Source organism: Lissotriton vulgaris, chromosome 2_1, assembly GCF_964263255.1.
Source record: "Lissotriton vulgaris chromosome 2_1, aLisVul1.2, whole genome shotgun sequence".
NCBI classification, from domain to species: Eukaryota; Metazoa; Chordata; class Amphibia; order Caudata; family Salamandridae; genus Lissotriton; species Lissotriton vulgaris.
The window spans coordinates 632,096,306-632,118,848 of record NC_141687.1 but is presented as its reverse complement, the minus strand read 5'-3'; the positions used below and the strand labels follow the sequence as shown (position 1 = coordinate 632,118,848).

Genomic DNA, 22,543 nt, shown 5'->3' with positions numbered 1-22,543 from the left:
GTCTTGGCTGATTTCTTGTATTTGTGTGTAAAGACTTGGAAAAAGAAGAGAAGACGCCATCAGCATTCTATGTACTATCCTGATGTCAAATCCTGAGCCAGCTCAGCTCATTCTCATAAGTCGTTCAACACCATCAGTTGCTGAAATATTTTTTTAGATCCAGTCCGAAAATTACCCATCCATTAATAAGTACAGATTACAAAAGCACCATATAATCCATTGCTGACCGAGTTTTTCATAAACCTTTTGGAAGTTCCAGGGATTTGCTAAGCATGTGGACCTATAACATATTGATGATAAAAAAAAACACAACCAAGTTGAAATCACTGGCTATACCACTTCCGGAAAGAACTAAAAAGAAGTATTCTTGCAGAACACAAATACAGAGCAGGTGATCTTGGATCCAAGAAGGTAACACAAACACGACACAGGTTGAGAATTTCTTTAATTGGACTAAACAAAAACATGTTGTAAAGGGAAGACAAAAGAAAGTAGAGGAACTCAGGAATGGGTGACAGTACTTGCTTAACTGCAATCAGCACAAACTCTCTGCTGATAGCTGTTATGTGCCTACACATCATGCATCATGTATATACCACCCAAGTCAGATTTGTACACACACATCACCCTTCCTGTAGGCATATACAGCTGTCACCCTTACATAAGTACTCACATGGCTACCGCTCTCAGATCTGTGCGCTCTAACCAATACCGCAAAATAATCTGTGTACACAAGGCTTTAGTCTTGAGAAATGCATGTACACTGCCATCCCACAGGAATGTGTACAACACAAGGTCTCTCGCCCCTTCCACCTACCTTCCTCCAATCCCCTTACGCATATGATCAATGACCAAGATCTGTGCCCACTTGGTTGCCTCCACTGTCAAGTAATTCTAGAGATTCCTGCTGACTCTCTTCCCGGATGTCTCGGTCTACAGCCTGTCTATTAGCATGCACCCAGCTGCTGTGTGGAATGCTCTAAATCGGTAAAATCAAAATATACATATCAAGGGAACAAGCGCATCAGTCCACGGTATGGCCAATGGTGTTTAGGAGGAACACACCGATTCACAGGATGTCAATAACAATAAGATTTACCCTGCAAATACTTTGGGGAATGCTGCATTACAGCTCTAGGGTGACGCTCCTAACAAGACAAAACTCCAGATTTACACATCTCAAAAGAGCTCAAACACTGCTTGTGCATACCAGACCCGAAACATTATTGCTTTTTTTTGTAATGGTGGTGGGCTGACATCAGGGAGGTGCAGCGGTCACTCACTACTTACGGTGGGTATAATCAATTACAGTCCACCAAATGCTGACGAAGGCTGAATACTAATGAGGCTATACTGCTACCAGACGTTAACAGTGTACAGACATAAGAGGAAATAACATCATGTAATACAATTTCCATAGCTGTCTATCCATCAGTCAGAAGGTGTTAAACTCCTTGGTGTTAAGGATTAGCCGTTTTATTGTCATCTAAATAAAACATCAGTCAGGATTAATTGCCATATTTCAATGAAACCCCCTTAGTGAAACTTAGTGTTGCAAACAAGGGTCACAGGAAAGACCCACCAGGTCCCTCTTGCAGCATTAAGGTTACAGTAAATAGTAAAGCATGATAGTAATAGGTGCAACAGACAAACCGTGTACACATCTGTTCTGGCTCATTGGTAAGGGAAAGAAATGCGGGCTGCCAAAGTCTCTGAAATTAGTCTACTGACGGGCCCCTTTGGTCGCTTTATTAAACATCATAAGGGACACAGGTTGATGGAGGACACATTGTTACTTAAGCGTGTATTGAAGGTGTCTTATTATGCATCTTACGGAGAAACTACAATTACTGTCCCGGCAAAGGGGCCCTTCTAAGGCCAGAGGCATGCAAGAAATTCAAGAGTACAGAGGTATTTGGGTCCAGTTCACAGCAGGTCTGCAGTGCATAGCATGAATGAAAAGCAAAAATGACCATGCACCATGTGGTGCATGGCAAACAGGAACACCAAGAATGGAGTACGCCTCCTGGAAATTCAGAGTCTGCGGCTTGCACAATACATTGCGCTGAAACACGCTACACTGGACATTGCTTCCAGATGAACAGTAGCTCCCAGCATGGAGGTAAGCTCTGGGGCTCCAGGTACCGCTCCTAGTAATGCACGGAGATTCTACATGCCTTGTTCCAAAGTTTTTTTGTTGTTATTTCAATAATGTGTATCCAATGCAGCTTCCGGCAGGTACCACTCTGGCTGCTCAGCATAACTGTGAGGAAACAAAGGCTAACTAATTTCCTTCTGAAATGCTATCAACCGATTTCCAGCCAGATCATCTAAAAGTTTTTCGTTTAAAGTTTTTAAAATTCTAGTGCAATTAATTTTGCACATTTGCCAGTAACACCTTTTTTAGATTGTTCCATATTTGACATCATTCAATGTAGGTTTTCATCTGAACTACTGTTCAATATACTTTACCTTTGTGATTGCTATAATACTTGGACCATAAATCACCGGCAATACATTTCAAAACACTCAACTCCTTCAGGGATTGCACTTTAGTAGGCATTCTTTTTGTAATAATTACTCTTCAATGGACACAGCAGCTCAACTTCAGACCTACAGGCCAATGACATCCAGGATCGTAAATGGAGATGTAATTACTCATGCGAGTGCAGAAGCTAAATTCTTCATGCAGTTCAGCTGTCTCTGCCATCTGTAAAGGCATTGCTAAAACACACATAGCAAAAGAGATTATATTTGTTACAGGGCTATCCAAGGAGGAGGATTAACACTGCAAAATGCCCTGGAGATCATTTATAGCCTCAGAAGTATACTAATCACAAAGGCAATGGATACTGAAGAACAAGTGATATGGAAAAATGCAACTGAATTAACTTACAGGTAAATAAGGAATATTATTTACATTATTCCATGGGGAATTGGTCGGTGTGCTCCTGAGGGGAAAAAAAGCTATGCTTCTACCCAATACCAAAGCATATGTGACACGTTAAGACAATGCACACCAACATATGGCAGGCAGAGACCAAACAATGGCCGCAATTTGAGCTCCTATACTCTGGGTCCTTTTGGAGGAGTGGAAAGGCAAGGTAGACATGGTGATGACTGCATATATAAAGGCATGGCACAGTATGCATTATGATTGGCTTACTGTAGGGACTATCTTGTGAGCCTCAGTGTACAAGGGTTACTGTTATGAAAACAAAGCCTTAAAAGTCAACATTGAATAAACTGATGAGATACCAGAGGACTCTCCTCTGAGTGTGTGACATGCATGAGAAGTGACTGATATCAACAAGTGGTTCACATCATGTCAGATCATACCTCTGTACCATGAACCAGCAGTAGATCCTTCAAGGACCTGACTGTTGGTCATGGAAGAGTCCATATTTGGCAGAACGACGACTCAGAATCCTAGAGTTGCAGCTCATCCTACTGCACTGTCGTTCTAGTTCATGAGCCAGGACACAACTTTTACCATTAAGAACGATTGGTTTCTGCTATCTTTTCTGACTGATTGAAACAGGTAGTACGTTGTGCATAAATTCTCCCTAAGCTCATATAAGTAAAATTGATCTCACCACCCCTTCCATATACAAGTTGATGAATTTTCTTCAACAAAAGAATCAAACCAGTACAAACGAAGACTACTTAAGAATACTGAGAATTAATTGCCAAATAAATCTACCGGTCCCACCATTAGTGTCAGAAACACATACTTGCAGGCAACATCTTTCCCACATTTACTGTGGTATCTTGTATTTGATATTTTCATTCAAAAATCTGTTTCCCTGAAGAAAGTCACAAAAATGGTTACGAATTCTGAAACCCTGCAAACCCTTTAAAAGGCCATGAAAGAGTTAAACTTCATAAGTGCTCTTGCACTGCTGGAGTTAATCATAATCATTGTACAGTGCCAGGCCATACTCTCCTTTATGTAAAACAATAATTTCGGACTCATCTGACCCGTTGTTTAGATTGTAATTTTAATTCTTAAGAGAAATACATTTTCGCTGTAAAAAACACTTTTAAGTGTCTCTTATTACCCCAAGAGTACAGCACCACCTTCTCCAATTGATAGCTGGTGGGCCCTGACCCTTGACTTAAGTTAATACCATAATTCGGGATTAGCTGCAAAAAGGCTGTGTTAACGTAACCCTTGAAAATTTAAACATCAAGGGAAGTCAAGTCTCCCCATTTATTCAAACAATTCCAGCAGGAATACATGATATAAATGGAAAACCCCACAGCTCAAAGTTCAAATATTAAAATAGGCATGCTCACCTTGAGCAAAGAAAGAAACATGGCTAAATGTCTTTCAAGACTACAACCAGTGCATTTTTTGCACAAACCTAGCTCCCGTACCACTATCAGGGGCAGGGCACTGAAGTCCGGGACAGAAGGATCTACAGAAGAGACAACCAACGATGAACTGCAACTCAAGGTAGACCCGGTCTAAGGAGGGCGGGGTACAGGAGCGAGAGCACAAGAGACAATGAGAGAGAACCTGTGAGGCAGCTCAAGATAAATCCTGCCTGATATCACTGATCTGCATCGCTAATGAAGCAGAGATTGGAACAGGAATTGATTGGTGACGAGACATGGAAAAAACATCTTGTAGCAAATTTGTTCTACATTCCCACAAACTCCTTGACATGCTGGAAGGTAATTCAGAATCTGGTCTAAATGTTTTTGAACCACCAATCCTGAATAACCTCCACTCAATACAGCAGTCAACAGCAGAAATACATACATATTAAAAAATGTAAAACATTTTTTTAATACTATAAACTACAACTTGGACATTGAGGCATGAATGAGGAGGTCAGGCGCCCATAAAATGTGTGTAGCAGCATCTGAAAAAGTGGCTGTACTGGGGGACTCATCAATGTAGCATCAGGTCAGGGAAACGATCAGAATTCAACAAGGATCCCAAGTCTCACCACAGAGACATGACTGAAAATTCTAGGCATTCTTAAGCCTTTAGAAAGTAAAAATAATAACTTAAAGAAACAAATTAAGATTCTCAATCTCAAAAATGCCTACAAGATCAGCAGCATTGAAATTGTTATTAAGAACCTGAACCTGTGCAAATGGTGTGAGTTTAAAGAAGTCATACCATATGCAGCTGGAAAGCGCTATGCCACGAACAATAGAGGGAAGCCTCGAAACAGGCAGGTGTGCACAGGACATTCGGAGGGAGTTGTTAACTGTGCAGTTTGACAGAACAAGAGAGAGACATGCCACTTGCTCTGTGCAGCTGGAGGAAGGTATGCCCAATGCATCAAAAGGAGACAGGAGTGTGAGGCTGAAGGGGGCCATATCCTCCAACACTGAAAACAGCTGTGACCATCGCAGCAAGAGAAGCCTGGTGCAAGTCTTCCTTGCAGTTGCAAAAGAACAAACGAATGCATATGTGGCACAAGTAGATAAAATACAACAGTAATACAGTAGTTGATGCCTTTGTCAGGAGTAGAGGAGTAGAGGGAGACATCGAGAGTTTACAGTACAGTCGTGAGAGAACAGCCCTTTCTGGATTACTGGCAAATGCCTTTTCCGTGAAAGTTATACTTTAAGGAATTTTGACATGCTGACATTTAGTTAAAACTTCGCTTGTAGAATGAGTCAAGAAATTGTAGCAAAAGTGAAAATGCTGCAGTGAGGCCACTAATGCCCCAGAGTCCTGACTCCTTGGGGACTGCTGTGTAGTTCAATTTGAGCTCCAGCAGCGAGAGCAAGCACAGTGGCTCCTGTAGAATGAGCACTGGCATCAGCAAGAGCTGTAGCGCAATGAGTCTCAATGTTATGATGGCTACCACTAACCAAGTCTGCATTCCTTGACACCTCCTGCAGACTAAATCTAAGATGTATGTGAGCAGTCGAAGGGTTACGCAAAGCTCTTGGGATGGAGGGGCGCGGGTTGCAGAAAAGAGAAAGATAACACTGAGTAAGCCATTCCAGTTGCAAGAGAGAGACAAGAATAGAGGGGTGGTGTCACATAGTAAGCACAGGCTTCATGGAGATACAGCATGCCGAGGATGCTGTTGCAACATGATCCCACCAAAAGAGAGCCATTTTAATACCACGAGAAGATTTGCAAAGCACTCCAATGCAATAAGAGTTGCCACACAGCCAGTCTCATTACCGTAGAAGCTACCCAAAGCAAACCCAGGCTCCATGGGAGTTGCCACAAGGTAAGCAATGCTTCCTAGAGCAATTCACATTACCGTGGGTGCTGCCACTCAGTGAGCCCCAATGCCATGCCAGCAGCCTCAAACCAAACACCACTGGCATAATACTGAATGCAGAGCCAACCCTGGTTGCACTGAAGTTGCCACAGAGTAAGCAAATTTAGGAAGGAATTGAAAATATCTTTTCAGCAACATACTTCAATAACTCTTCTCCAGTTGACTACAAACCCCCAGGGTCTGTTATCTGATCATTTAAAACTTCTCGTTAAAATGAAACTAGCGCCAAAATGCCTTATGGTAATTGCACACTCTATAAAATGTATTAACATAGCAAGTGATGTGCAAGCCACAGTTACATTGCAGCTGCGGCTGGACAGGCCCAGGTCACATTGAAAATGCCACAGAAGGGACAGTGGTCCATCAGAGCTGCTGTAGAGCAAGTCCCCAGCAGAGCAAGCCCTTTAACAGAGCAGCAGACAGACCAAAACACAATACCAGGAGAGGTGTAGCAAAGTGCTATGGGCAACTATGTGCTGCTACAGAAGCAGGAGTAAGATGATGGTGCCACAGATCCAATTAGCCTATTGAAGGCTGATGAGAATAAGGACAGGGTTAGACATATATATTGAAGTGCTGTCCACATACATGGACACAACCTGGGTGTGCTCCGCACCTTTATTCCGAAGTCCATCATGTGTTTACATAGGCAGACCGAGAGGGATGCCCCCGCTAGGGCAAACAATAGAAGTGAGAGAGGACATCACTGACTCATGCCCCTCTCAATATTCCATAACTATCATATACTAAGCCCAATTCTTGTCATCTGCAGCAGACAGGGAGAATGTGTGCCTCCCTGTAAATGAGCACATAAAAAAAGATGGTGTTCTATCTGGCACCAGTAGTGAATAGCAAAATACTGTTGCATTAAAAAGACATAATCTGTGTAAATACTCAATAATTAGTGAAAATTATCAGTGATGATGAAAAGTAAGATTTTGGAAAACTGAACTGATGTCAGTACTCCAGAATACACAAGGAGCAGAAGTGACAGATAAACAAAGTAGTGCCCTCTGTCAACAGAAGGAGGCAGAGAAGAGTTAATTATCATACATCATCAGGGCATTTCCACTACGAAGAGGGAGCTGGGGTAACCAGAGCACTACATGGCTCATTCTCAATGTGCACTGGAAAACATAAGTTGCTGAACACCATAAATGACAAAAGCACTCTCATCCCAGAAAGAAATACGCCACAGCATCTTCCCTCCCTTGGAGAACACCATGAGAAAAAGGAGGCAGGGCACCACAATGCTGCCCCAGAGACTATGAGGAAGAAGGAAGTTGTGGATCACCACGATCGCAGAGCACCGAGGGGCCACTTGCCATAGCAATCCTAAAATTCTACAGTGCATCACAGAGGTCATCAGGTAAAAGACGGGGCGGACAGCCACAGTGCTCCTTCAGCATGGACTGGAAAGCAGAGGCCAATCCTTAACAAAACCCTTCAGACCACACCCAGAGGTAGAGAAGTGCACTGATCATAAACAACATTGTCCCTGTCCGCATACCCCCTACCCCAAATGAACACCCCAACTCCTTTAGCAAGAGTGCATCAGGAGGCAGATGTAGGCGGATGACCACAGCCGCCTACCCCTTACCCCAAATAAGGACCCCTCTCCTTTCGGATGAGTCCAGCAAGAGGCGGATGACCACAGCTCTCATCACCAGAGTATGTTCAACATTGAAGAAAAAAAAAGTTCAGCATTCAAGCACGTAATATGCAGGACCAAGGAGAAGGAAAGGCAGAAATATTCACATACACGAGCCGGCAGAGATGGAGGACAGACATGAAGATCCACACGTGTACCAGACCGGATTGGAGAACAGACATGAGGTTCCACGCATGTTCTCCAGGTTAAGGACAGACGTGAGAATCAGGAAGGATGCAGGAAACAAAAACAGAGTTGAGGTTGGTTGGCATGGCTTCCTTTTGCAGATTTCAGGTTCCGGTTAAGAGGTCAGAGGCTGCAACCACTTTTCTCCTTGATACAGTCCAAGTACTTCTAAAAGACTCTGGGAAGAAGCTTCTCTATGAAATCTTTCACAGCATCCATTTCCTGTAAAACAAAAAAAGAATTGTAGCATAAAATAGACAAGTAGTTTCACAAATATGCTATTACACAGTTAGTCGTCTTGCCTGTGCACTGATAAGCTGTCTTCCTCAACTGCTGAACCCAGTGGTGCCGCTTGTACTCGTTACAAGTCCCTCTAGAAGCCATCAGCCTTTACCTCTGGCACCTCAAAGCATAATGCCCCTCTAACTTCTGTGCACAAAATGTAGTTTGTCCCACTTCCTGAACCTTGTCTAACAACTACTCTACTTGACAATGCGGGACACCTACCTCCAATTTCCAGTATCTTTAGACCTGTTCTAACTCCACATCGTGTGAATAGAGATGATTTTCCTCAAAGTCTTATAACTCAAGATGCTACCTTCCCACACACATATGCCTCAAGAATAGGGTATCTTCCCTATTCCTTAACCTTGAGGTGTTCTCCCACCTTTGTTCGGAAATTGTCTGCCCTTACATGGTGTGCCTTGAGAGCGCCTCTCGAGATGAGGGCTGCATCTACTCCTTCACAAAAGGAGATGGTCTGCTCCACCTTTGTTGTCTGAAAATACAGAACTCCCCACTGCCCCTGACTTTAGTCTCTGCTTAACACTATTTTCTACTCATCAAGTTGTCTATCACATCTTTTTTTCGTTAAATCTTTATTTTATCAAAAAGTTAATAAAAGTACAACACAAAACTTGGGAACATCTTGACAAGAGTACGATAGCACACTGACAAATCTATTTACTTTAGATTGCCCTCGTACATGACGGTACAACATTTGCAAGCCAAAGACCTATTAATACTCATCCAATAATCGCATTTCTGTGCAGAAACTCCAATGCAACATACATTTGTTCATAGGAACCTCGCATATATGTATGGCGTCCGGTGTCGATACATCAATAAAAGGTAAAACATTTGTATGTTGCCTGTTATTTCTTAGAAAACAATTATAGCATGGACTCTGGCGACTGTCTATTCCAACCCTGTAGTTAATCAACTTACCATGTCTGCCCACCACGCAAGCCCTTCCAGGACTTCATCATCAGCGTTGACCTCTCAGTCTACATTCCTCGGCCAATGCCGGTCATATCTTTCAGCCAGGCATTGACTGTAGGCACTCTTAATGACAGTCAACTGATAGGTATGTACCAGTTTCCCAATATCACCCCCAGCATGACAACATTGTATGCATTTTACTTTTGTTTTAGGTATGGGCAAGAGCACTAAGATGCAGTGCTTCACTACAAAAGTTATATCAATCAATGTCTCTCTATTCAATTTCTTAACAACCTCCTCTCAGACAGGCCTACATTCCCAGAACATATGGAGGAATGCAACTTAAATCACTTCTATATTTGGGCACTTGTGAGTTCTGTCTGCAAATATTTTGGGAATTCTGAGTGGTTAAGTAACTGATACAAGACATTAAAATGAGACAATTTAAATCTAGCGTTGCTAGCAATCATTTGGACTACAGCACAGGCCACATACCAGAGGGGCTTTTGCAGATCCACTTCTCATTGCAATCGAGCATTCATAGGACTTTTCGCTCTCTTTCTATTCAGAGCTTCATTAAGTCGACACACCAGTTCTCAGCCACATCCGACATCTCTAATGTTTCAGACACTAGACCAAGGTGAACTCGGTCGATATCTCCCTGACCATGTGGGTTATCTTAGCAAATTGCAAGAACTGTCCCCCGCCCCATCTGAATGTCTCACACGACTCTTCAAATGTTATGAATGACTCCTCCGGATTTAGATCTCTAAGTGAAAGACATCCTCTCCACTGCAAAAGAGAGAGAGAAAGAGAGACCATATTTGTGATGTTCTTGTGAATAGAGCCCCTCCCGAAAACTCTTTAGTCTGCAACATTCCACAACGTTGCCACTATACAATCAGCAGTTTGGCTGATTGATTTTTCCTCAGCATCGAGCAAGCATATCTATTTCAACAGTTCTTTAAGAAGGTCTTCCTCCCAGTTCTCATCTCCACAACACGAAGGTAAAGCATGATGTAGTTGTGTGGTTAGAAAATGAAGCTGCATATCCAGAATTTTAACTCTCCCTCCATTTTGTCTGTTTTCACGTGCTCTATTATCACCCTGCTTAGTTTTCCTGCCCAAACCAATGAGGTTAATAGCCAACTGAGTTCCTTGAAAGTTGATCAGGGAATAGAACAGACTGAATTCTGTAAAGTACTTTGACAACTAAAGAGGAGGACCATATTTACTAATGCCACCCTGTCCATCACCGCGACAGCAATAGTGTTCCAAAAAGCAACAGATATTGTTAACCCTCAAATGACCTTGTCTATATTATAGAAGTATTGGGCGTTTGGTGTGCGCTGTTTGATTCCCCAAACATCAATATTGACCGGCCTCATTTTTAGCTCACTTGCGGCAGTTCTTGAAGAGATACATGCATATGCTGCCAATGAGAACAATACAGTCTTATTAGTAATAGGTTGTCCGCCAGAAAGTCAGCCAAAGTTTTGTAGCTCATTCAAAAAGATAGGAATTGCTTCCACTGGGTGAGACATATATATTAAAGTGTCAAACACGTAGGGATACAACATGGGTTGTGCTCTTCACCTTTATTCCTCAGCCATCATGTGTTTACATAGACTGACCGCAAGGGGCTCCACTGCCGGAGCAAGCAATAGCAGTGAGTGGACATCCCAATCTCGTGCCTCTCTCAATATTCCAGCTATCTTATACTAAGCCCCACCGACTTCACCGCCGCCTTACCGACTTCATTCTAGACACAGGGTCAGTATAAAGTAGTCTAATCCAACGCTTAACATTTGTGCCAAATTCCCATCTTCTGCCATACCATATGCACACTTTCTTACTCTAGTGTGTAAAGGCTTTAGCTCATGCCACTAGAGCACCTTCTAGCTGCGACCCTCGGACACATTGATAACATGGTGTCATTTCTGTATATTCATCTGAGTGTTTCTGTCCGGAATAAAGCTGCATTGCTTTTGATTGGCCAACTCAGTAATCACGTGTACAACCATGTTGGTTAAGGTTCAGGATAAGATCTTCACAGGTACATGAATCACAGACAAGGTTCTATAAGACTTCAGCATATGGCGATCGCTATCTAGTTTCAACACCATTTGAACCAAAGCTTCTCTCAGGAGCCAGGAGCATCTGACAATTTAGCACCTCCTTCTCCCTACCAAGAACCCCCTGAAATTTACAATAAAACTCTGGGGGGGAACCGTCTGAACCTTGAGTCTTTCTTCCCTGCCAGCATGCCCCTAAGCTCCACCATGATTTGTTCTTTAGTATGGTTTTGCTCCGATGCTGCAGCTCGTTCCAGAGTAAACAATGGGGTCTGGAAGTCATTCAAGAAGCTGGTATTTGTTCTTCCAAAGAAGTGGGATGCTTTTTGTACACTGTGGTCAGGTATTGTGCAAACGTGGAGATTATTGCTACCTGGGTCGCTATTCTCTTATCAGGGCAATCCAAAGACAATGTAGCAGAGGATGGGAACTCTCTCCTCAGTAGCCATGATAACATTTTATCTGGCCTATCACCTTTTTTATGTAACCGTTGTCTAAAGTCTCTGTAGGCGAGTCTATTCAAGGCGGCTTAGTCTTCCCCAACTCTAAGCTATACCTCTACCATCTAGGCGCATCATCTGGTCTATGTGTTTAGAGTCGAGTAAACTATTTCAACCCATTCTAGGTTATGTTGCAACTGTTTGATTCCATATAGCGTGCTCCCAGAGAACAACTTTCAGAGCACGATTGTTGTGACGTTCATAATCAATATAACCTCTACCCCGGCGCGCTGACATCAGCTCTTATTTCTGCACAAGCCAGTGCAGACCGGTCGAAGAGAGCTTACCCCCTGTCATTTTTTGACACTTTGTTTCACTTTTTGTTCACTCATTTTGGTGTGCTAGGGATGTCTAGTAAGAAGACCTTGGGGTGCAAGCAGTGCGGCGCCAGTCAGCCTGCCAGGTCAGTCACGGACCCCCCCACTTGGTATGTCTCTGGTGCCTGGAGCAAGGCCACACCATAAAGTAGTGCTCAGATTGCCAGGTCATGGCGCTCAATGCTTTAAAGGAGCGGTCCCTAAAGCTACTTGCGTCACAGCACCTCGGAGGTCGCTGCGTCTATCTTGGCCTCAATCCCGGTCGAGAGGAAGGTCTGCGGACCGCTCCGGAGGATCAAAGTCTTCTTCTTTCAAGTCGTCGCAGTCAGGTAAGAGGCATCACAAGAAGCACAAGAGGTTGCACAACGAGACTGAGGAACCACTGTGTTCGATGCCGCATGGAGCCGGGGCCTGGGTCGGCTCGCTCGTTTAGCTTCCTTTCTGGGAGCGATCCCCGCCCAGATTAAGGAGTTTCAGGACGCCATGTGCACCATATTTGGGTGGCCTGACCCTGCCGACAAGACTTTGGGCCCTGCAGGGTCAAATGACAGAGGAGTACCTGTGGGTTCCGCGCCTTTGACTCCGGCCATGGCAGCATGGCCTCCTACTGCAGCCATTCCTGGGTCAGGACTGGCACCAGTTGCACCTCCACAGCAAACTTCCCCAGTGCCACATCCGCTGCAGTCCTCTGCGTCGCCTCCCCAATCCTCATTCCAGACGACACTGAGCCGGTCAGTCGTCCACCGACGCCAAGATCAGCGCTGGCAGAGCTGTATGGCTTCATGGCGTTCAACCTGCCCTGTTCTGAAGGGTTAGGAATAGATGAGGAGGATTGGGAGGGGGAGCAGGATCCCTTAGAAATCCCGCAACCTCAATACATGGACTGGTATGAGAAACTGGGTGATGCAAGTGGCTTGGACACCTCCCCACTTTCTGGCATTCTGTCTCCATCTAACCTGGCCACGGAGAAGGGGGCATCATTTGCTATGGTGGTGTGTAGTGCTGCAGAGCTCTTGGACCTGCAGCTCCCTATGGTGGCAGTCAAGACTAACATCTTGGCAGAGGTCATGCAGCCTGTTGTCTCCACCTCGGGACCCTTGCTGCCTTCCAATGAGGCCTTGACGGACGTTCTTCTGTGCAGCTGGTACAAGCCCAGCTCAGGGGCTCCTGTGAACAGAACAATTGCCCGCTGCCATCGCCCTGCACCGGGTGATCCAGCTTTCATCACCGCCCACCTCACCCCACAACAGCTTGTTCGTTCAAGCTTCCACTTCCCGTGGCTCGCTCCCTTCCGCACCCCTGAACAGGGAATTCAAGAGAATGGAAATCTTTGGGGGAAAAAAATCTCTTCCGCCAGTCTATCATTGTGGTCGGTGAGCACAGCAAGCCTTTTGGGCTGTTATTTTCATTCAATATGGGACACTGTTGCACAGATGCTGCCCAGATTCTTGGAGCAGGACTGGATTCTGCTCTCCCAAGCTATGTCAGCCAGGAAAGATTCAGCGCAGTTCGCCATTGCGATGTGGCTTGGATACAACAGACTCACTGGGTAGAGCGCTTATCACTATATAATGTAAATAACAAGGACCCCCTGTTCAGAAAATTAATTCAAAGTACAGGGAAATAAACAGTGTAAACAATATGGCAGATTATCGACATATGACAAGGGAGAAATCGTAAGGAAGACACCAAAGTAAATAAGTAAAAAAATATAAAGTCTCATTTAATATATAAACTAATATTCATGGTTAAAAACAATTAATAAAAATACACAAAGTGAACCTGTTACATAAACAACAAAATAATTCAAAGCACAATGTATCCCATTAAAAATACATATAACATAACATATATTAGTGGCAAACAGATTGTATTGTTCGACGCGCATTTCGGCGTTATTCAGAACGCCTTCTTCAGGAGCCACAATAATATCTGCTCAAAAAGATAATTATGTAGTTTGTTCCTTATACAGTAATAATCTGCTGTATAAGTAGGGAGTTATTGTGATCTTGACACCGTAGTAATTTTGTTATCTGTTATATATGGAATATAAATGTATTGGTTTTTTTGTTGTAAATGAAATATTTTGCTCCTTTTTTACACACTTAATATGTTTTTCAGATATTATTGTGGCTCCTGAAGAAGGCGTTCCGAATAACGCCGAAACGCGCGTCGAACAATACAATCGGTTTGCCACTAATATATGTTATGTTATATGTATTTTTAATGGGATACATTGTGCTTTGAATTATTTTGTTGTTTATGTAACCGGTTCACTTTGTGTATTTTTATTGTTTTTAACCATGAATATTCGTTTATATATTAAATGAGACTTTATATTTTTTTACTTATTTAGTTTGGTGTCTTCCTTACGATTTCTCCCTTGTCATATGTCGATAATCTGCCATATTGTTTACACTGTAGAGCGATTACCACAACAGTGGCCATACGCCGCCAGGCTAATCTTACGGACATGCCTTTTTAATGGCTCCCATCTCTTTGGAGACAAAGCAGATGTAGCGCTTGAGCGTTTTATGGACTTGCAGGCTTTGACCAAGTCCTTGGGCCTCACCACAAAATCCTGTCTGTGTCTGCTTTTCGCTCCTTTCATGGATTCGGAAGGGGCTACCCAACTGTGCCAAACCTATTCCAGCCAGAGAGCCTGTAAGTTCAGCAACCTCTGCAGGCCCGTGGATGCAGTTCACCCCGACCCCGAGGATCAAGAGACCAGTAGTCAAGCCAAGCCACAATCCCCTCCTCCACTGCAAATCCCCCAGGATCATTCACACCTAGTTGGTGGCAGAATATGTCAACATCTTCATCTGTGGAACATCGCCTAGGACAGGTGGGTGTTGCAAATAGTCCGAAGGGGCTACTCCCTCCCTTTAGAGACTGCCCCTCCATCCATGCCTCCAGTTTAAGATTAGCATACGGAGGATCACCTTGACCTACTCCATGAGGAAGTCAAAATTCTCTTGGCAAAGGGTTCTCAGGCCAGAAATAGGCTGTGGTTGTTATTCCCACGATTTTCTGGTCAGAAAGAACGACGGAGGCCTTCGTCCTATCAGCGTCTGAGCCCAAAAAAGTACTTCCTCAAAAAGTAGTTAAAGATGCTCCGGTCCTGTCTGCCCTGGACACAGAAACCTGGATGGTAGTGCTGGATTTGCAGGACACGTATGTTCATATCCCCACCCTCCCTGCCCATCGTCGCTTACCTGCGGTTCACGGTGGACCATGATCATTTTCAGTTTGCCGTACTCCCTTTCGCCCTCACCAGTGCCCATCGGGTGTTCACCAAGGTGATGGCGGAAATGTCAGCCCACCTGTGTAGATCCGGGGCTCCAGTCTTCCCTATCTCAACGACTGGTTTTTAAAGGCGGGCTTGTCCTAAGCAGTCATCTCTGACCTCCTGATTACAGTGACCCCCCTGCATTAGCTGGGGTTCACCATCAACGTGACAAAGTCAAACCAGATTCCCTCTTAAACACTCCCTTTCATCAGTACACAGTGCAGTTTCAGGCCTGTCCTCACGAACAGGGAGTCCAGGATATTCAGGCTACGATACCGATGTTTCAGCCTACATCCTGGATTTCAGTGAAAATGACTCAGACTGTTGGGCCTCATGGCCTCCTGCAACCTACGAGTGGACCATGCAAGATGGCACAGGTGGGCTGAGCAATGAGACCGGACATTCTACTGGGCACAGCATCAGGGAAATCTCACCGACCTGGTACAGATATTGGAGGGCACTGCAGTGGTAGGTGAGGAACCACGATTGGGACAGAGGCAGACCCCTCTCCCTTCCTCACCCAGATCTCACTGTAGTGACAGATGTGCCTCTTGTTGGATGGGGCGGCCATCTGGGGGGAGGTGGAGAACAGAGTACTCTAGTCTCTGGCGGAAGCAAGGCTCCATACCTACTTATTAGAGCTTCGAGCGATACAATTGGCACTAAATGCCTTTTTACCGTCCATCAAAGGAAGGCTGGTTCAGGTGTTCACCAACAACACTTCCGCCATGTGGTATTACAACAAGCAGGGCGGTGTGGGGTTGTTGAATCTCTGACAAGAGACCCTGCGGCTCTGGACTTGGCTCGAAACAACAGGGCATTTCCCTGGTGGTTCTGGCTGGCTCTCTGAATGCCAGAGCAGACAAACTCAGCAGACGGTGCCTTGGGGATCACGAGTGGCGTCTCCATACGGAGGTGGTACATGGTCTCTTTCAGCAGTGGGGAGAGCCTTGGTTAGATCTGTTCACCTCTGAAGAGAACGCACAATGTCAGCAGTTTTGCGTGTTGGAGTATCCAAGGCGACTCACTTGGTGAGGCTTTTTGCCATGAGTGGAGCCAAGACCTCCTGTACGCCTTTCCGCCCATACCACTCCTGCCCAAAGTGCTCAAGAAGATCAGGAGCGACTGGGCGCAAGTCGTTCTTGTGGCTCCGGGCTGGGCGCAGGGAGTCTGGTATCCCGAGCTTCTGGCAATGAGCATCTATATTCCGATCAGGCTGCCCCTTTGGGAGGATCTTCTGTCCACTCTCCGCTTTCTTGCGTGGAGATTGAACGGCAACAGATGACAGCATTTGACCTTCCTCCCGAAGTATGCAAAGTTATTCTGGCAGCCAGGCACCCCTCCACGAAATCGGTATGCGCCTGCCGATGGAACAAATTTTGTAAAAATTGTACAGAATGGTCCATTGACCCCATGTCTGCCTCTGTTAGAAGTTCTCCTGTCCATCCTTTCCTTGGCCCAGCAGGGCTCTGCTCTGGGCCCTCTGAAGGGCTACCTTTCGGCCCTCTCAGCTTTTCTTCGGCTGCCAGATCCTGGACTTTTTAAATCCCCTCTGCTGCAGAGATTTTTGAGGGGTTAACCCACTTGTTTCCCCCTTCTCATTTCATTATGCCACTGTTTCTTGATGTGCACACCATTTGAGACACAGCACAACTGCTCTTTACAATTGCTGACTCAAAACAGCCTTTTTGGTGGCAATTACCTCTGTCTCCTAACTTGACCGTATTTCTGGACAAAGTGGTACTAGGGTATCTTTTTTGCCCGAGGTTGGAACACCCTTCCGTCTGGGTAGTCTGTTACTCAGCCAACTATCTATGCACATCAGTATCCTTCTAAAGAAGAGGAGCGTCTCTACCGTCGGGACCCAAAAAAGGGCGTTACCATTCTACTTTGATCGCACCAAAGAGTTCTGGCTGGATGATCAACTCTTTATAAGGTACGTAGGAGTAAAACAGTGGCATGCTGTTCAAAAGAGGACTATTTCACACTGGGTTATCCTCTGTATTAAAATATGTTACACCTTAGAGAAGAAGTAGCCTTCAGAAGGCCTTCGGGCACATTACACAAGGGTGAAGGCAGGCACCACAGCCTTCCGGTGTAGTGTGCCAATTGCGGATATCGGTCAAGCGGCCACGTGGGCATCTCTGCACACGTTAGCCAGACACTATTGCCTAGATTCTCAGGTTCGCAGGGATGGCCTGTTTGGCCGCTCTGTCTTACAGGACTTTCTGGTCAGTCCCACCTCCAGGGTAGGTATTGTTTGGGTATCTGTTCAAAGGTAAGGAATCTGCGGCTAGATGTCTATCGAGGGAGAGGTGTGGCGCCGCGGCCAGGGCGACTGACTCCGGAATCTGGGGATCACGGTTCGATCCCCCAGGGCTGGTGGCAGATTAGCCCAGCACCATGTGACTCTGGGCAATAGCTTGCTTAATCTTCCCGACGGCCCCCAGCGCCTAGAGACCCTTACGGGTGATTGTGCGCTTTACAAATGTGGATTATTATTATCAGATGGGCAAGTTACTTACCTTCTATACCGCCTTATCTGGTAGAGACATAGTCTAGCTGCAGATTCTTTACCGACCAACCCATCCTCCCCATACTGCAGAATTGTTTTTAGTGTCAGGGCTGTTCCCCTTCACAGCCCTAGTTGTTCTTTTTATCACACCAATGTCAGTCACTTCATGGCTCCGCGCTTCTGGTGTGGAAAGCCATGAATAGTACATACGTCAGCACGCCGGAGTGGCGGTTATGTTGACGATGCGGACGACTCCGAGGTAACACAGAGTCGACCGACGCCATCTACCGGCACGCAGGGGTACTGCTAAAAAAAAAAAATCCGGATCCAGCCGGACACCTGGAAGTTCATAGGTAAGGAATCTGCAGCTAGACTACGTTTCTACAGTTAAGGCATTACCGAATGTAAGTAACGATTAGTTACTTACCTGTAATCCTAGTTCTCTTCCAGGGGTATACTCATTAAAGTCATAAGCACTGAATGATCTCCGCCCATGAGCGGGAACCCGGAATTATCTCCGCCCATGAGCAGGAACCCGGAACACAAACAATATACATGTGTAAATATAGCCAAAAGTACATAGTACTAACCAATTATACACATATACATGTATAATAACCATAATATGCAGCCTAACATTAATACATAGGCTAATCAAACCAAACCTTACACACGTTCTGAAGCATGAAAATATGCTATATATAAATGCAATAAACAGGCATGAGCCTAAAATGCATTTCATAACCATGAAAAACCTTTTATTTTCATCAAAGAACCTGTTGTAAACAGTTATTTGCCTAAAAGGCTGCATATGAAAAAATGTCTGTGTACAGAAAATAAGACTGGCACCTTGCCTTTAAGGCCCCAGAGAATATGCACACTTTGCCTTTAAGGCCTCCAGGAGAACTCTGTTCCCATCATGCCCCACAGGTGACAGTTAGGTCAGTTCTTTTTTCCGGCTTGTTCTGTGATGAACCTGGAACTTGAGCTCTGCTCATTTGTAGTATTTTCTGTCAGAAGTTGTTTTTTTCTTGTAATTTTTTGGCAAAATATAGCTTTGGTGGTGGTTTATTATCCTTTTCTGACTAAACTGTAGGTATACTAGCACACTTTGGTGTCAAACTATACTTAATCGAGAGAGGAGTATAGTCCGAGAGGAATCAAAACAGGTAGTGTGCCATTTCAACCCAGGTCACCAAACAACTCAACCAAAATGCGGTCTAACCTACAGTATGTATCATGTACTAATGCATGATACAAATACTCTTTAGTGTTAGGGTGCTATCATGGCCATATATCAATGCACCCTAGATTTGTCAATCTTCGCAAGCAGCTCCTTCCAAGTTTTGAGTGGGTGTCTGTCCAGGCTATCATCTAAAGAACAATTCTAATTACTCCCCCAAATTAGCAGGACATCCACAACTGGAGAAAATGTGTCAAATAGATCAAAAATATAATTTATCTTCTCGGTTAGGTGCATAATTATTCAGTAGGTAGATTCCCACCCCACCCAGTAGTCCGTACACCAGGACATGACTCTCCTCCACATCAGCTCTAGTGTATTTTTGCTGTAACATGACACCTGGGGCGACCTAGATAAGCATCCCTCTGGCACATGATTAATATGTTAGACAGAACATCTGACCCCTCAATTTTTTCCAAAACTTGGCCACGTCTTGATCGGTGTAAATGTAAATCCAGTAATTGTAAAGCGCGAACAGTTACCCGAAGGCATCCCGGCGCTGGGGGCCGTTGGGAAGATTAAGCAAGCTATTGCCCAGAGTCACATGGTGCAGGGCTGACCTGCCGCCGGTGCCAGGGATCGAACAGCGAGCCCCAGATTCTAGTGTCAGTCACCCTGACCGCTGCGACACACCTCTTCACCTCCTCCATCAAGTGCGTTTCCAGGACAAACGCAATATTGATTAACTATCATTTTAAATTATATGCAGTCCATATCTTTATCTATAGCAATAAAAGACAAGGACATTACAAGCAATACATTTTGCACTGGTGCCCATAATGACTCAGGCTCATTTCGGTCTCCAAAATGAGTGCAACTAAACAGATGATTTGTGGCTTCCTATAAAAACAAGCATTGGAAATGCAACAGGGCTCGCATTAGGAAAGTTTGAGCTATTGGTCTTATAAATGAATTTTTTTAAATTTATGTGTTATTTTTTAAAATAGCTAAATTAATAGCTTTGTCATTTACAATGCCAATAGTTATAACTTTTGCAAACACCTATAGCATTTGTAATGCACCATGTTTTGTATTTACGTGACTTAGATGTATTGATATTACAAATAATGGCTTTTAATTTTTTTAAATAATTAATACTTATATAAAAGTTATTGTAATGTATAAAGGCAATAGCTTAAACATTTGTAAATAACTTTTGTGAACATTATGTTCAGTGTATTTTATTGTGACGAAAATCCAAGAACAGAAGTGAAATATTAACATCTTTTTGTGACATTTGTAATAAAGCTTGAAACATTGAGAGAACATATTTGAACCAGTTGTTGAATGGCTGCACAGATTGATTCTGTGGTGGCGCTGCGTGATGTGGTTGCGGCGAGTGATGCTATGGTGTTCAGTGATGCTGTGGCAGCACATAGTGATGTTGTGATGCCCCTGAGTGATGCTGTGGTGATGCGATAGATAGATAGGAGGGCGATAGATAGATAGGAGGGCGATAGATAGAAGGAGGGCGATAGATAGATAGAAGGAGGGCGATAGATAGATAGAGGGAGTGAGGGCGATAGATAGAGGGAGTGAGGGCGATAGAGTGAGGGCGACAGACAGACAGATAGATAGATAGATAGATATAGGGCGATAGATAGAGGGCAGAGGGCGATAGATAGAGTGAGGGCGATAGATAGAGTGAGATAGATCGATAGATAGATAGATAGCTAGCGATAGAGAGATAGATAAAGGGCGATAGATAGAGGGCGATAGATAGATAAAGGGAGGGAGGGCGATAGCTAGATAGAGTGAGGGCGATCGATAGATAGCTAGATAGAGTGATGGCGATAGAGTGAGTGAAATAGATAGACAGATAGAGTGAGTTATAGATTTTCTGCTGTGGGCAGCGTGCTCCTCAGAAGCATTCCCCAGGTAAAGGGAGGCTTTGTGCGAGCCACATTCCAGGCAATATACAGTGACGGGATGACGAGAGAGGCAGATAATGTGATGAGAATTGGCAGACCGCAGGCCTCCGTTTTTACTGATGCGCATTAATCTCAGTAATTAGTCTGCATACAAAGTGATATATTTATCCCCCCTCAGCCGGAGCCGTTGAACCACTGGCTCTATGTGTTGCATGCATTCGTTGACGTGGCAGTCTATTTTGGCCATAGCCGCGCTTACAACACAATTAAACGGAACTACTATTACCCAATGTAACAGTACTCAATTCATCCACCTTAGAAGCTGGAAGTGTGAGTTGGTCCTGCCAGGATGTGAATTGATGACCTTTATTACATAACTGCAGATGTCAGCAGCGAGCGTTTAAAAAGCAGAAAAATCTTGCTGTGAATGTATGTGTGCGTGCGTGCGTGTGAAAGAGGTAGCAGTAACAAACAATACCAGATGTGGACAAGGCTCGGGTGCGCCCTGACTGCCAGAGAATTATGGATGGTGATGAACACGCAAAGGACCATGAGCCTGACGTCACTGGCTCTTCCCAGCTCTAACAACCTGAGATAGTCCTTGGCCAAACTTAACCTGGCCGTTGACTGACCTTACTCCTCCATGCCAGCACTAAGCTCTTCAGTGTAAACTCAAAGCAACCCTAGCAGCAATTAAAACCGAACATAAATATAAACAAGCAATAGTTGCTGCTTATTTATTTTATGCAACTAACAATCACTGACAAAGCCAATTGACCGGACTTGTAGGAATGATGTGACGCACAGGCTCTTCCCCACTGAGCTAACTTACCCAGTTTAAACTAATGAGCTGCGGGTTACTCGTAAATCACCTTTAGAAACACGTGAGAGCGTGGAGCTTTGTTGCTGGCATTCACACCTGACCGAGCGACAAGCGGCAGTGCTGCGCAACAGACACGATGACCATGAATGCTATCAAATACAAACTCCAGCTTGAACCTGCAGATTACAACACGGGGCTCCGCAGTATTAGAGGGTCCCTCCTTCACCTCCCATAATGAAGCGCACGGCCTGGGGGCAGACACGGGAGTGTGCAGACAAACACAAAGAAATGAGCACTCCACGCCGCCCCATTGTGAACCTCACACTCCCGCAGCGCGGCAAGCACAGCAGGAAATCCTGCGTCGTGAAATGTGCGGCAGAGCACCCACACCCATTGACATTTTTTTTATTGTAACTTTTACTGCGCTCATTTCTTACTTAAGCTATCCTATTTTCCTCCAACCCTGAAACAAAGTTGGAGAAAAGAGCAAAAAGGATTCTATTTACAGATTCATTACAGAAACCTAGCAAGCACGCCTGGTAAATAAACAAGCAGTGAATAATACACATCCATGCAATAAAAATCATTA

The 22,543-nt window shown here is 44.5% G+C and overlaps 1 protein-coding gene across 1 annotated transcript in view; it reads right to left on the bottom strand.

Moving 5' to 3' along the window:
• Positions 1-428: 428 nt before the first annotated feature.
• Positions 429-22,543, bottom strand: part of LYPLA2 (lysophospholipase 2) — a 107,910-nt gene continuing 85,795 nt past the window's right edge. Inside the window, exon 10 of the mRNA XM_086955796.1 lies at positions 429-8,322. Coding sequence (XP_086811922.1) covers positions 8,269-8,322 — 54 coding nt within the window. The 3' untranslated portion in view covers positions 429-8,268. The remainder of the gene's footprint in view (positions 8,323-22,543) is intronic.